This window comes from Festucalex cinctus, chromosome 1, assembly GCF_051991245.1.
Source record: "Festucalex cinctus isolate MCC-2025b chromosome 1, RoL_Fcin_1.0, whole genome shotgun sequence".
NCBI classification, from domain to species: Eukaryota; Metazoa; Chordata; class Actinopteri; order Syngnathiformes; family Syngnathidae; genus Festucalex; species Festucalex cinctus.
Window position 1 is genome coordinate 40,003,162 of NC_135411.1, and position 15,749 is coordinate 40,018,910.

A 15,749-nucleotide genomic window follows, 5' to 3' on the forward strand; every position below is an offset into this window, starting at 1 on the left:
TTGCCCCAAACCACTTGCCATACTTCTGCCGCACAGCAATAGGAACTGTCGTAACACCACACCGCAGAAGCGGAGGTCACAACACAGAATACAAGGTACAATGTGTTTTAATAGAAAAATATATTTCTAAAAATCGCGCCTGTAATTCTTCTGCGTAATATTGCAATTGTTTGCTGTTAAAGGCTCGTTAGTACCGCAGATAAATATTGCAATTGTTGCTAACGAATAAGCACAAATAGCATGCAATGCTAGCTTGAACCTATTTATTTGTGTTGAGCACAGTCATTTATTTTGACGAGTCGACGACTGAAATTAAACTAACAACGCACAAACCGTTGTGTCGTTAACTGACAGTATTATAAGTGTCAGATTGGTTAACGACACGGATGTTTTCTGTGTCAAGTTTTGCTAGATTGCAACAGCTTTACAAAAGTAAAATCTTGTGCCCCCACCATACTTTTCGCGTTCTAATGAAGAACGATATAGTAGCGATGTTTGAACACACGTTTAGCTTTCGTGTTGAAACGTATCTAGGTGGCAAAGTAGAGAGAACCGGAAACGGAGTTATTTTTGCCGTAGCAGGCAAGTCGTCATTAGCATTATTTTGCCGTGAATTGCGCGACAACTACAAGTTCTGCGCCGCGGCAAATATGGCGTATAACACTCGCCTCGGAATCATATACCCCACTGTACTTTACCGTTTATGTGTTTGTTCGCTATGTTTGCAATTTCTTGCAGCCAGTCGGGAGTTATGAACGAGCTGTGTTGTTTTGTGTTGTTTCTTATAACGAATATGTAGACACGGGAACAAGTTCATCTGGAAGCCAGTTGAACAGTAACACAGCATAGCAGCCTACAAATCAAGCTAAAATAACCAGTTCACGCCCAGCCTACTGTAATCACGGTTAAAAAAAAAAAAATGCAGATTCACGGCCGGCCAATAATTCCTTGTGCCGGCGATTGACCAGTCAAAGCCGTTCACGGCAAAATAGCTCCAACTGGAAAATAGTTGTTGAAGAGATACAATTTTCATGTATCCTCGTATTCCTGCATTCAAAGGTTAGTCAACCGTGTTGTGTGAGTAGTGAGTATGCAGTATACATAACTGTAGTGAGGCTTACTAAAATCATTGTGTTTATTACTTTAACATAAGCATCTATAAAGAAAATCAACAATTGTATTTCCCAAAACAGATCATTTGGTTGCTGTACTTTGAGTATGTGTGTTAAAGGTATTATGCTCATATGTATGCACTTATTAGTATGGGAGGTGACCATGGCCACAGCAAGCTGTCCATGCCAGACTGGCGGCAGTGGAAGACTGAGGGCACTCCACTAGAGTTTACACAGAAAAGGTTGGCAGCCAGGGGCCTCAAGGACCCATGGGCCCGGTGAGCATTTACACAGAGCAATTTTTTTATTTTTATTTTTTTAACACAGTACTTGTGACATAATTTGATAGTGCTGTGATTCCTTACTCAACCGCGCCTCTCTCTCCCTCTGCTTGTGTAGCAACGAGGCATGGAGGTACTCGGGTGGGTTTGCACGTCCCGTGACTCTGTCCGATGTGCTGCTGAGAGGATTCAAGTGGGGCTTTGTTGCCTTTACTGTCGCTCTGGCTGTTGAGTATGCCCTGTTCCCACCAAAGAAGGGCTCCCACTAATGCACTCTTTAGTTCCTAATCTTGTCCCCAGTATAATATCCCTCTTTGATTCTAATGTTATTCTGAATTTAGCCGTTCATTAAATCTCTCTTTGATTACCACATGGCTTCTTTTATTATACCTACACTATAATGTGCAGCTCTCCCCTGAATTGTTTTTTGTATGGAGAATTGGATATTCCAATTGCTAAAATTTAGTCTTGTTTTCTCTTCCTGCTCAGTTTCCGACAGCAGAACTTCAAACATTTAGCTGTCAAGACCATAACAAGCAGCACAATTGTAGCAAGTAGCGCTATTACGTCCAGACAGAAGTACTGAAACCAGTTGAGATGATTGACAGCTGCTTTAAGATGTTTGGCGCCTTTATGCCGCATCACAAATTCAGTCCAGTACACTGAAAGGTCCAATGGATCAATGGGACGATCTCTGTGTAATGCGGACAGCCTCGTTATCTTCTCTTTGTACCTAAAATAAAGACCTTTAGTAGGATTGAGCCAAGGCAATGTGTTCACACTGAAGAGGAAAAAAAACTTACCGAGTGTCATTAATAACCTCATTCAATCCCTGCAGCAGGTCTTCTGCAGTGACGGATGAAATATCCAACACCACTCCCACTCCTCTACTCGCCATTCTTTGTGCATTGTCAGGCTGCTCCCCACCGATCGGCAGCATCACCATGGGAACGGCATGACAAAGTGCCTCAAAGAGACCATGCGAGCCAGCATGAGTGATGAAGGCACGAGCTCCAAGATGTGCTAAAAGTTAGTAGACTCAATAAGAAAACATGGATTGATTTGATAGCCATCCATGTATCAATTTGTTTACCTAGCAAGTCATTTTGGGGTACCCAACTCATCATCTTTACGTTTTCCGGTGTATTATCAGGAACATGACCAGAATATCTCCATATTACCTAATGGGAAAACGAATTGTAAAAAAAAAGGTACTGCACTAAAATACGAACAGACAGAATACCGTTAGAAAACCGTTAAAAAAATATTTGCACAATAATAATTACGGCCACACGTGGCAATTGGAAATTCACTTACCTGCTTTGAACCGCTTCAGTTCATATTTTATTCAGAATTAATGTGATAATTATTTTTCATGTACAATTAATACCTTTAAAAACATATCATATCTTGATTGACGTTACCTTCTGTGGAATCTGTCTGAATGCTTCAAGGAAGACTTGTGTGAACTCAATTGGCATTTTTGTCAATGAAGTGCCCAGTGTGAACACAACAAATCCATGTTCTCCTGACACCCAGGGCTCCAAATCCTTTGACAAAGACACAGTAGGCAGTACTTTTACATTTTACTGCATTAAATGCTACAGTCATCCATAAACATACTCGGGCCTTACTTCAGGCAGAGGATTTCTCACATTGCAGTTGATGCCCCCGACTGGCACCATATTAGGCATTAAAGGGCGTGGGAACTCCATTGTGAAGTCAAACCTGTTCCAACATATTTGTTTAGAAAACTCAGATGCAAAAAAGACAAACTAATAGAAATTCTGATGTTGTTGTTGTCGCCCCCCCGGAATTTTTTTCACGTTTGAATGTATGACATTTGCATGTTACCTGTGCAGCCAGATGGCAGAGTCCGAAAGAACCTCAGCTACACCCACGTCCTCTTCCAGGAACTTCGAGGCAATTTGGTCAAAACGCCAATAGATGACGCGGCAGAGGAGCGGCTCCAGCGCACTCACCTATAGGACACATAGTATAGTTAAAGCTTGAGTTTGACACTTTATTACATTTCATTCAGTTTAATTTAAAGAAGACATTTTCAACCAAATCACAAATATACTGTATATCACTACAAGCATTTTTCATTTGCCTGTCAATATTCACCAAAGTGTTGAGAACTCTTTGTTTGAAGTCCATTTTGTCTGTGAGGCCGGTGAAGAAGCGAGGCACATAGGAAGGCGGCGATGGACATCCTGTCGACTGCATGTCCAAAAAACACGGAATTCCCCTCAGTAAATTAACAGTGGGAATACCTGAAAGTGATCCAGAAACATGGACATGAGGAAAACAGTAACTGAAAAACCAAATCCAATTGTCCCCCTCTCTTATTTATCTCTCAAAGGATCATTTTTATCCTAAATCACCCTTACTTGCTGCACATCATTCCGTTTTCTCTCTTTCTCTCTGACTAGCCAACCTGTAAAGAGTCTTCAACCCCTCATTAGCCCATGCTACTATGTCTTGTTTGGCCTTTGTCATGTCTAATTTCATCTTACATCTCTGTGCGATCTTGTCTACTCTCCTCTCAGGTTTAACAAATACTTGAAATTATCCCTAATTGTCAAATGAGTGTGAATGATAGTTTGTATATGGCCTGTATTAGCAGGTGATTTGGTGTCCTAGGCAAGAGTGTAGATTGGAGCCCCACGCGGGCATGGGGAGAACATGCAAACTCCACCCAGGAAGGCCGGAGCCTGGACACGATCCTGCGTCCTCAGCAATGGGAGGCAGACGTGCTAACCACCCACCCACCGTGCCTCCCGTTTTAAAACTATAGGCGTTTTTCCCACCAACAACCCCAGGAACTTTGAGTTTTGGGTAAAGGGAGTTCTTGGTGGTAAAAGTTATGCAGGGAATTTATGATTTGTGTTTCCACAGCGTCTTGCAGTTCTCGGTAATTAATTCAAATGAGTTTGATTGAGTCCAGCCAATATAAAAACAACGCCCCCCAAATTTGACCAATCAGCCGTGGTCATTGCAGCCCGCCCCCTCAAAGTTCCTGCCTGGCTCAGCACGACCCTGCTGCCGAGATAGTACTTGGATGCCCCCTGGAGAATTTAATTACCCTGGTAATTGTTGTTGGTGGAAAAACGCCCAAACTGAATTTTACCAAAACTGAAAAGTTCTCCAAAAGTTCAGGCGGTGGAAAAACGCCTAATGTACAATATATTTATGTAAGATACAAATAAAAAAGTAAAATAAATACAGAGGTGGACGGACTTGACGGAAGGGGTTTTTCATCCGTCAATGTAATCAATCTGTCAATAAATTTGGCAATCCGGTCGTTCCATTTTGGTGACGGCTTGACGAAGACGGAACATTGACGGATGCCCACTTCGAACGGCAGAAATACTGACGGATGCTCAATTTGCTGAGGAATCCATGAATGACAGATTGATGGGTTGTCTTGAAATATTGATGGATTGACAATGATGGAACGTCTCGAATGTTGACGAATGATGGATGCTCAAAATTTATTGACGCACCCACCTCTGTATAAATATACAAATTTAGATATAGTAAAACTTTGGTGGTAACAAGATGATTCACGGGCGGCACGGTAGACTAGTGGTTAGCACGTCCGCCTCCCAGTTCTGAGGACTCGGGTTCGAGTCCAGGCTCCGGCCTTCCTGGGTGGAGTTTGCATGTTCTCCCCGTGCCTGCGTGGGTCTTCTCTGGGTACTCCAGGCTCCTCCCACATTCCAAAGACATGCATGGCAGGTTAATTGGGTGCTCTGAATTGTCCCAAGGTGTGCTTGTGAGTGTGGATGGTTGTTCGTCTCTGTGTGCCCTGCGATTGGCTGGATGCCACCTCTTGTCACTCAGGATAAATTGCAGTTTACCCATGACCTAATGAGGCCGAGTGCGATAGAAGATGGAAGGATGGAACGTATCTCAATGTGGCAGCATTCACCTAATTTCCGAGCTATTAAAGCCCCCGTAGGCACCATGGGGTCTGTCAGGACAGCGTCAAATCTCTGTGGAATAAGGAGGAGTTAAGAGTTATCTACAAAGGAGTTACCGAAAAATATGCAATAAGCCAATGTGAGATTTTATTCCAAGTTACTCGCCTGTTTAGCCAGATGTGAGATAATACTGGCATTGAACAGAAGGCTCTCTGCAGTGGTGTGAAGCAATTCTGTAATTCTTTGTATTTGTGAGAATTTCTCCTGCATTCTCTCTATGAAAGGCAGCGTAGATTTTTGCAACATGTCTACGTTCTTGGACATAACCAAGTCAACAAATGCCTTGTCAAACGGAAGAGGGTAGGTCAGTGTCTCATAGTGCTCCCCTGGACCAATCAGTATGGTGACCTCTGGCATCACAACAGTGACCTGGTGTCCACGCCGGCCCATTTCCTGAGAAATGGCCTTCATACCCACCCAGTGACTCCCATCCATTGGTATCACCAGCAGTTTCCCCACGTACGAACCGGTGTGACCTTCAGGGATGTTGTCGCTTGCTTCAGATCCTTTGGCCCTATCCACGGTGTCAGCCACGTTTAGCAGCAAGAGCGCGCACACGACTATCCTCCTCATTGTTGTCCTTTCCTGTCGGGGCAGCACACAAGTATGTGCTGGAAGAAAAAGGGGAAGTGAATTTCCCCCTGAGGAGACGGTGTCTTGCTTGCTGAAATTCCTCTGTGGATTTGTAGCGATGTGTGTGTTCAAAGTCCTTCCTGTGAGATGAGGGAGTTGTTTGATAAGGCGTAATCAGTCATTTACTTCCTCAGTCGATGGCTTACCATTCAAAGATACCAAGTACCAAGGCATAAACATAATGTGGTGTATGGAAATCCGTGAGAGCATTATAGTCCTACTTGAGATGTAGTATAAGGTCTATGTACTAGTACACTCTGTAATGAGTGCCACTAGATGGCACTAAATCCTACACACTGTCCTTATATGAAGCACAAAGGTTGCATAATGCTTTGGGGCTGTTCAATTCAAAACGCATAATGGCAGATGCGTGCTGAGTCCCATTCAATATGAGTTTGAATGTGATTGTTTAATTATAAACAGTCACATTGTTGAATTATAAGTGGGTGAGTACACTTGTGAAACTGTCAGAGGTGGGCTTTCCATCAATATATCAATGACAAATGCTTACTTTGAAGAATGGGAAACTTTGACGATTACAATGTGGTTCGGCTTAAAATATCGAAGGATTGACGATGATGGCAGGTGGTCACGACTGTTGACAATTACCGAGTGACGGGCGCTCAAAATTCATTAACGCACCCACCTCTGGTAAGTTTCCAAATTATAGGTCATATTAACATAAGGTGTTTTGAAATTATTATTTTTTATCTTTTTTTTAATGCCATACAAAAATGCCATTTGTACATGTTTTTGTATATCCATGGTGACAGACATTGTTTAAATTTCAGATAATAATAGGTTTATTAAATACACATTAACTATATGAATCTCTTGCAATTAGGTAAAAGATTCACAACCTTCTGTGTTTATTTTCTATTAAATTAAACCAGGGGCACAGACGAACTGCAAAACAACTTTTTAATCGTTTATGCCGCATTAACAAAAATATCGTCATATACTGTCACTATGGACTTCGCTTGATTTGACTTCAGCAGATAAACTCCGAGATTTGCTCAATCTGTCATCATCCATGACAATAGTTACCAGTTATCGTACTAATATTTACAATGTAAATTCTCATAGCATCACAGATACCGTCAAACTTGTAAGTAGTGTTGTTCCGATACCGTTTTTGGCTACCGATTCCGATACCCAGCTTTGCAGTATCGGCCGATGCCGATACCATACCGATACCTAAGGTTTTTAATTCTCAACATGAAAAAGCTGTCCTGCCATTGGTTCAGAGAATTCAAGGGCCAATAAGATATCTTAGATCGGCATGCAGTGAACATGTCACATATCAGTGAACGTCATGCACGAGCAAGATGATTCTGCATCCAAAATCCTATATAAGCATTGGAAATAATGGTATCGGCATGTTACATGTTAGTACTCACCGATACCGATACCACTGTTTTATTGCCGTATCGGTGCCTCTGCCGATACCAGTATCGGTATCGGAACAACACTACTTATAAGTGGTCAACTATCACTCGGTAATGACTGCATTCTCAGGGTTTTACTCGCAAGTTTGTAGAAAATGTCAGAAATGTCAGAAAATGGGGAAAAAAAATGCTCTCTTTTTTCCGCCAATTCCAATCTCCATGATTTCTTGTTTTGCTTAAAACACAAAGATAACTTGTTTACTCATGGAAAGGAGCTAAGGATGATGCTAAGGAAATCAGAAGTATTCACATTTTGTTTCAGTTCAAATTTTACAATACAGAAAATGAGTATTTTACACAGGTTTTTCTAAACCACGATTTTAAAAGCAATGTCTGATTTTCGTTTCATTATTATTATTATTATTATTATTATTATTATTATTATTGCATTAAAATATAGGTTCCAGAAATGATCTCCACGTGTGGTTACCGTTCGTGGAATTTTGGCTAGCTAGAGCCTGGAGATGTACAGAAGACATCATTTTTTTATATGCCAGTGTCGTCATCTCTTGGCCAGTATGAGAATTGCTCGCAGTGACAACTTCCGGCAATCCAAAACAGAACTTCAGGCCGTTTTTTTCGATTTGTGTCTCCTGCTAGATCCTATTTTGGTTTCTGAAATAAAAATTTATTGGACTTTTCCTTACCCGTTCCAGACAGAAAAACGCGAAATCAAGCTGTATTTCAATTTTGGTGTTTCTGTTTTGAAACGAAAATCAAATAACGAGTCATTTTTCTATATTTAATATCTTTTTCCAAAAGTAATATGCAATGACCAAATACATAGCCGAGTGCGTCAATTACCTGCAAGGTGAACAGGGGCTCACTCGCCACTTCTTCCTGTCGTTCCTCCTCTGCCTCGAAAAGTTACCTTCTTCTATTCTTCTTCTTGCTGAGTACAAACTTCCCTTGGTATGCCACAATGATCACTGTAACAAACAAGTAAACTTCATTCAATTTGCGTGCTATTCAACGTTTAGTAACTTTATGAAGTTCAGTCCGCATCCATATAGGTTGGTTCAAAGTTCAAACTGACTTGCCACCTCCAGCATGGCAGAAACGCTGACAAATCGCAGCAATTAAAAAAAACATGCTCGCGTTTCTGTATTTTTATTTTACCTTACTTGACTTGTAATCCGCATCATATCCGAGTAGTTTCACACGCTGAGGCCAAATCTCATTTCGTAACCTTGTAGCTCCTCCCTCTTTGCTCCTTTGTTTACGTTTCACGTCGCCTCCCACCAGAGATCCCATTCTGAAGACAGGCGGAACAACAGAGGAGCGAAGAAGACGAAGACAAGTCAAATGTTTTTGGGAGAAATCAGATGATCGTTCATAGCACAGAGACGGCATTTTGTTTTGTGGAAAAAAATAGCCACGAAGAGGCAGAAAAGTACAATCAAACAAGGTTTTGGTGTTAAATACTATAATGTGGATACTTTATTGTGAATTTGAAGTTTATCCTGATTTAATGGGGCTGGGATGGCTGAACTGCAAATGTATAAAGGAAGTCAACCCCCTAAAATATTATTGGGAATAAGATGTTTTATGCAGCCCCACTAGTAGAAATGTGGTATTCTGGTAAATATTGTGTGGAATATGAATTAAGTAACAAAATCCAGAAGTTTTGCTCAAGTCTCATGTAATGACCAATCACAGCTCAGCTTCGGAAAAAGGGGTGAGCTGTGATTGGTCATTGCTTAATTTTATTAATTCAATCTCCGGTGTAATAACCTTATTTATTGATTGATTTCATTTTTATTTATTATTATTATTATTATTATTATTATTATTATTATTAATAATAATAATAATTCAATCTCTGGTGTAATAACCTTATTTATTGGTTGATTGAATTATTATTATTATTATTATTATTATTATTATTATTATTTTTAATTCAATCTCTGGTGTAATAACCTTATTTATTGATTGATTGAATTATTTTTATTTTATTATCTGTTCTTATTGCTGCTGGACATGTAAATTTCCCAGAGGGAGCCAACCCAAAGGGATCAATAAAGTCAAATCTAAGCCTATAGTTAATGTAATGGATTATAATTAACTGATACAGAACAGTGCTCTCCAGTTATAAATCTTAATAATAAAACGGATTGAAAATAATATATTGATCAAGTACATCGTTCTCCAGTGAGTGACAATTAGGGCTGGGAATCTTTGACTCTCACGATTCGATTCGATTCGATTACAATTTTTGGGTCTACAATTTGATTCAGTCGATTTTTCGATTCTTGATTCAAACGATTTTTGTTTCAAAATTATTTGGTTGACAAGTGATTTCTGCTTCAATTTACAGATATGCACAACATTGTCATGATCTACTCCAGTCTGCTTTGCAAGACAAAATGACAAATAGAGACATTAAAGTGTCTTTTTTTTTTTGTTTAAACATTTATTAATTTTGTATCGTAAGTGCCTTTTTCCACAAAAACAGCATGTGGGCTACAACTGCCTTTTCCCCTTCTTCTTCATTTCTAATTTAAATAAAATCAATTTTTGGATATTAATTTCGATTCGATTAATAAATGAGAATCTCGATTCTTTTATGAATCGATTTTTTGGCACACTCCTAGTGACAATGTGCATGCATGTAAGGTTAGGTCAGTGTTTCTCAATTCTGGGCCTCAGCCCCCTCCTAGCCAGCCTTTTTCCATGTCTCCCAATTGCAACGCAGGTGAGGATCGTTATCAGGTTTCTCCAGAGCTGGCTGATTAGCTGTCATTGGAATCAGCTGCATTGGGAATTGGGAGACATGGAAAACCGGCTGGCGAGGGGGGCTTGAAGACCGGAATTGAGAAACACTGGGTTAGGTTATTGTGAGTCCTCGTGGAGCCGTGTCAAAACAGGTTGAACAAAAACTCGCTCTGCATGGCGGCGGATGAAAAGTCGGGGGAGGATACATTGGCCACTCCCGCAGCCTCTTTGGCTTTTAGCTGCTTGGAAAATGATGACTACTAGTTTTGTAAATATAAAATGTAGTTTCAGTTAGTTTTCAGTTTTTTAAAAAACATTTTCATTATTTTATTTTATTTCTTTAACAAAAATGTTTTATTTTTTTGTGTTGTTTTTTTAATATTAGTTACATTAGTTTTCGTTTACCCTAATAGCCGTGGTCAGGTTAACCAATCAGATGGCTTTCCCAAGTGAAGGAGAGGAATAGAAACCTGGCGTCCATAAACCATGTGATATAAATCTTACCAGTACGGTGAGTTTAAAGAGTGCACTGCACTACATCATCAACTAAAAGATGTTTCTAATATTGTGTGAACTGAAATAAAATGAATTTTTCACAGTCTGGTTCAGCAAATGAAACTGTATTGTTAGAAGTGTAAAACAAAACAGACCTTTATCATCTTTGTAAAGGCACATTAGGAGATTAATAAAGTACGATGAGGGTAGTTTTTTTTTTGTTTTTTTTTCCATTCAGTCATTGAACACAAAACAGACATTGGTCCAATAATTATTGACCTCTGGATTACAACTACCAGTACTTGACTCACGTAGTTGAGCTTGCAGGACCAGCCCGGATACTTGCTAGCATGGATCTCCCTGAGCTGCTTTGATAACTGGAAGTATTTTTGCTGCTTGTTCAGCGTCAGCGACTTCCACTGTGGACATCATCACAGTGTCAGCACACATGCATTCAAGCTGAGTGTCACAAACACATGCTCACCATTTTTCCTAGGATCATGTTCACGGTGGCGCTGTCTTCATTAACAAACTGTGCTTTGATAAATGGGCCGCTGCTCCTCCATAACAGAATGAAGGCATTGGGGGGCTTCTAAACATAAGGCCTGCTCACATCCTGGGCCCCAAAATTCCTCTTTTTTCCTATTGAGAAAAAGAAGCATGAGAAAACACATCACCTCTGTGTGGAAAAACACTTTGCAAAGAATCCTTACTTTGGGGTGGAATTTGTTGTGTTTTGATGAGGAGGAAGTTCAAAACAGGAGCCAGGCTTCAACTGATTAAACAGTTCATTGCTAGACACACACACAATGATGCACATTAGCCAAAAAGAAATGTGCATGGAGGTGCAAACATGATGTGTGCATAATGTGTATGTTACTTACGTTACTCGAATAGGAATTTGGCTCACCACCTCTGGTGCACAACGGACCTGCAGAAAAACATTTATGATTATCAACCTGCTTGAAACTTTAAAATGAATATAATTAACATGTAACTAAGTTATCAAAGAATTTATTTGAAACACTAAATCAACTAGACAAACAGTTCTACAAGGGAAATGCACTTAAGAAGAATACAATCATACAGTATAAGCTGAGTTTCTTTAAGTCTTGTTTTGCAACCATGCTCGTTAAAGTCAGGATGTGCATAGTTAGTTATGCTTTAACCGTCATTCACATTTGGCGATGATTCCTCACAAATCATATGAAACACTAAATTAACCAACAAACACCATAACACATCATTTAAGGAAAGTTAATATTTGGTCCGTAGCGTAAATGAGCAGCACATATGAGCATTAATTTTCAACTTTACTTTAACCAGATAAAGTCAGAAGTCAGAAGAAGGTACTACTTTTCTGTTCGTTCGTATCACTGCGCGGCGCCCCGCATGCAGCTGATAGACGCGCACTAATCTACAAGTTGTTTGTCTTTTCGAAGGCGGAAGGATCAGCTGTCTGTAGCGCGTAGATTGGTTGTCTACAGGGCGACGCGCAGTAATACGAACGAACAGAAAAATAGTGCCTGGCGGTAATGGCGTCTGACTTTTTTCAGAAAAGGAGTATTGTGATGCAAATGTATCACTCTTTTGAACACAAATTGTTTTTAGAAGAAAAACGCTTTATTTCGGTGACCCTAGCCAGCTTGCTGGACTATTTTCCTCTCGTCCAACACCGGACCAGAACTCGTGTCACAGAACGCTGTCAGGGGTAAGTCAGTGTTGATCGCACACACCGGAGGTGAGGATGAAATTGAGATTCATGTTAAAAAATCCGAACGATCCCTTTAAGTTAGTTAAAATTTCTTCCTACCTGCTCTTGACTGCTAGACACACCCTGGTTAGTCACGTTCGCCGACTCCAGAAGTTTGTAAGTGCGACCAAAGTTGTTTGGGGCATCCACAAAAGCATCATCCAGGTGAGGGGTAATTTGCAACCTAGTCGGAGGAGGCGTACTGCCCAAGTCTGCGTTGATCATCTAAAAAATAAAGTCCCAATCCGCGCTGCTCATTGTTACCGGCGTCGGCATCTTCTCGGACAGAATCCTCTTTGATCAACGTTTTCCACTGTTATTATAGTTATTACAATATTTCGGCTTCCTTGACATCAACCAATGAGATGATCAAGATGTGGCTCGACGTTACGGGGTGCATGCCGCGCACCAATCATACACTTAAAATAGCGAAAAATAACCCGTTAGGTAACGAGCGGCGGCTAAGCTAACAAGCTAGCCGAAGAACTACCTGCGGGCCAGTGGGGGGCTGGCGGCGTAGTAGTACGTCGCATTGGCGAAGCAAAAGCAACAAAACAAATAACAAAGGGGTGTGGGGGGGTCAAAGCATCAATTACCCACAAGAGTGTCACGAAAAAACACTTCTTTACATTTTCGACAGGGTTTTTTTTCCTGGCTCAAATGGAGGCAGAGGTGGTATCACCTAGACTATGATGGGTGACTATACCGATATCAGGTACCGGTATTGGTGTCAATACCAGTCTTATTATAAGGTATGGGTACTGGTAGTGGTGACCGATACCATTATGGGCCGCTCTCCTGCAACCATTTCACCATCAGGGACTAGAAATGTGAAATTATATGAATATAAAGTTGCCATTATTTTTTGCCACTTTTTAACTACACTCATTAAAAATTCATCCAGTAGTACATATTAAATTGTATATATAGTTTAGCGTTGTTGTAAAACATTCTTATGTTTATTGTGTATAGGCTATACTGTGTTTCTATGACGATGGAATGCACCACCTCTGCCTCGCAACCAGGAAATGGGCGTTTGCAACGGTTGCTCCATGATCTTGATCTTCTTTGGTAAATTAAAATTAAAATAAAAAATAAAATAAAAAAAGAACAAAGCTGTTTCTTCTTCGGTTGTTGCCTCTGGTCTTTCCGGTGCACTGCTGTTGATATAGCGCCTCCATAATGGCGCAACACAGCAATTGCAGTTTAAATGCGTTCCTGCCAAGCTCAATCAACACAGCTGGAGCGATGTGTTAAGTGATATCAGTGGCATTGCTTAGGGCGATGAAATGGCCTGACTTCGAAAAACAGTCCACGACCGTAAGGACCACTGTGTGACCACGTGAGGGAGGAAGACCTTCACAAAGTCCAGTGAAATGTGAGACCAGGGCCGGGAAGGAATCGGCAAAGGCTGAAGCAACCCTGCTTGGTAGGAAGACTTCCCCCACGTTGTCCTGGGTGTTCTTCCTCATTCCAGGCCACCAGAACCTCTGCTGCAGTACCTGAAAAGTCCTATTCACTCCTGGGTGGCACGTAATTTTAGATACGTGTCCCCAACGTAATACCTCCGAACGGAGAGTCTCTGGTACAAACAATTTGTCCACGGGGTACTCAGGGGGAACTTGAAGCCCTTGCTGTGCTTCAACCACTTTGCGTTCCACCTCCCACTGAAGTGCACCGATCACGCAGTGTGCGGGAAGGATGGGCGGCGGTTCTGCGTCCTCTCGTGCCGGGTCAAACATGCGAGAGAGGGCGTCGGGTTGCTTGTTTTTGGACCCATGACGATAGGTGATATTGAAGATGAAACCTGTAACAAACAAAGCCCACCGAGCCTGCCAGGGATTCATTCGCTTGGCCGCCCATCGATACTCCGAGTTCTTATGGTCTGTGTAAACTGTAAAGGGTTCCTTCGCCAACACAAGCCAGTGCCTCCTTTCTTGGAGGACCAGGACCACTGCCAGCAGTTCTCGATTCCCCACATCATAATTGGCCTCCGCTGAGCTGAGGCGTCGGGAGAAAAATGCACAGGGATGGATCTTCTGGTCGATTGGGGAGCGTGGCAACAGCAAGGCCCCCACTCCTGTATCCGATGCGTCCACCTCAACCAAAAAGGGGAGATCAGTATTAGCGTGATTCAAAACTGGTGGATTAGCAAACACCCTTTTAATTTCTATGAATGCGACATCAGCTTCCTTAGTCCACTTAAAGGGGAGTTTACATGACGTGATTGTTAGTGGTCGAACTCTTTGACTATAGTTCTTAATAAAATGCCGGTAAGAGTTGGCAAAGCCGAGGAATCGTAGCTGTTTGTGTGTGGAGGGAACAGGCCAATCTAGGACTGTGGATTTTGGCTGTGTCTGCCCGGATTCTCCCCCGTTCAATAACAAAACCCAAAAACTGCATCGATGTGGTGTGAAACTCACATTTTTCGGCTTTCACATAGAGATAATTTTCAAGGAGGCACTGGAGTACCCTACGTGCATGACACTGGTGTTCTTGGAGGTTAGGGGAAAAGATCAGGATATCGTCAAGATATACAAAACAAAACACATTTATCATGTCTCTCAAAACATCGTTAATCAGACATTGGAAGACGGCCGGGGAGTTAGTTAATCCAAACGGCATAACGCGGTATTCAAACTGGCCGATGGGAGTCTTAAAAGCAGTTTTCCACTCGTCACCTTTCCCAGATACGAACTAGATGGTAGGCGGAACGTAGATCTAGTTTAGTAAAGATTGCAGCTGATTGTAATGGTGTGAAGGCGGAGTCCAGTAATGGCAGTGGATACTTATTCTTTATCGTAATTTCATTGAGACCGTGGTAGTCAATACACGAACGCGGCTCTGACAGGGAAAGTCGAGGGCCGGATCAAACCCGCCGCCAGCGCGGCAGAAATTTATTCCTGCAAGGCCTCCTGCTCTGGCTGAGATTGCTGATGCGCCGCGACGCTAGGGGAAACGCCCCCTCAATCACTCAGACTGAAAAAAAGATAAGAGCAGCACTGAGAGCCCTGCACTATGACAAACAGTAAACTGATGCCATTTCAAACCCAGTTATTGGCCATGATTTGAAAGATTAATCACATTATTATTATCCATCCATCCATCCATTTTCTTGACCGCTTATTCCTCACAAGGGTCGCGGGGGTTGCTGGCGCCTATCTCAGCTGGCTCTGGGCAGTAGGCGGGGGACACCCTGGACTGGTTGCCAGCCAATCGCAGGGCACACAGAGACGAACAACCATCCATATGCACAAGCACACCTACGGACAATTTGGAGCGCCCAATTAACCTGCCATGCATGTCTTTGGAATGTGGGAGGA

General features: G+C 41.7%; 2 protein-coding genes across 5 annotated transcripts; one reads left to right on the plus strand and one right to left on the minus strand.

The window, feature by feature from the left end:
- Window position 1: 1 nt before the first annotated feature.
- On the plus strand, window positions 2-1,763 carry ndufb3 (NADH:ubiquinone oxidoreductase subunit B3). Its single transcript, XM_077535595.1, has 3 exons — window positions 2-95; window positions 1,262-1,390; window positions 1,512-1,763. Exons 2-3 carry the CDS (start codon window positions 1,263-1,265, stop codon window positions 1,660-1,662), a joined length of 279 nt encoding a protein of 92 aa, XP_077391721.1. The 5' UTR covers window positions 2-95; window position 1,262; the 3' UTR covers window positions 1,663-1,763.
- LOC144027754 (UDP-glucuronosyltransferase 1A1-like) lies at window positions 1,394-8,718 on the minus strand. 4 transcript variants are annotated; one of them, XM_077535573.1, is made up of 11 exons: window positions 8,583-8,718; window positions 8,268-8,392; window positions 5,488-5,993; window positions 5,331-5,394; window positions 3,521-3,669; window positions 3,248-3,375; window positions 3,028-3,121; window positions 2,818-2,943; window positions 2,487-2,574; window positions 2,197-2,416; window positions 1,394-2,126 (listed from the first exon to the last, which is right to left on the minus strand). In XM_077535573.1, exons 3-11 carry the CDS (start codon window positions 5,953-5,955, stop codon window positions 1,856-1,858), a joined length of 1,608 nt encoding a protein of 535 aa, XP_077391699.1. In that variant the 5' UTR covers window positions 5,956-5,993; window positions 8,268-8,392; window positions 8,583-8,718; the 3' UTR covers window positions 1,394-1,855. The 4 variants fall into 4 exon arrangements, with proteins under 4 accessions (XP_077391699.1, XP_077391705.1, XP_077391684.1 ...); XM_077535579.1 differs by having other exon boundaries at window positions 3,049-3,121; window positions 5,488-6,095; XM_077535558.1 differs by having other exon boundaries at window positions 5,488-6,095.
- Window positions 8,719-15,749: the final 7,031 nt, after the last annotated feature.

Bases quoted from the DNA above. Each gene is read 5' to 3' on its own strand.
- LOC144027754 (XM_077535573.1), bottom strand. From the start codon at position 5,955: ATGAGGAGGATAGTCGTGTGCGCGCTCTTGCTGCTAAACGTGGCTGAC. The intron at 3,122-3,247 runs GTAACATGCAAA...ATGTTGGAACAG, and splicing joins TCTGCCATCTGGCTGCACAG to GTTTGACTTCACAATGGAGT. The intron at 2,575-2,817 runs GTAACGTCAATC...TTTTCCCATTAG, and splicing joins TCAGACAGATTCCACAGAAG to GTAATATGGAGATATTCTGG.
- ndufb3 (XM_077535595.1), top strand. From the start codon at position 1,263: ATGGGAGGTGACCATGGCCACAGCAAGCTGTCCATGCCAGACTGGCGG. The intron at 1,391-1,511 runs GTGAGCATTTAC...CTGCTTGTGTAG, and splicing joins CTCAAGGACCCATGGGCCCG to CAACGAGGCATGGAGGTACT.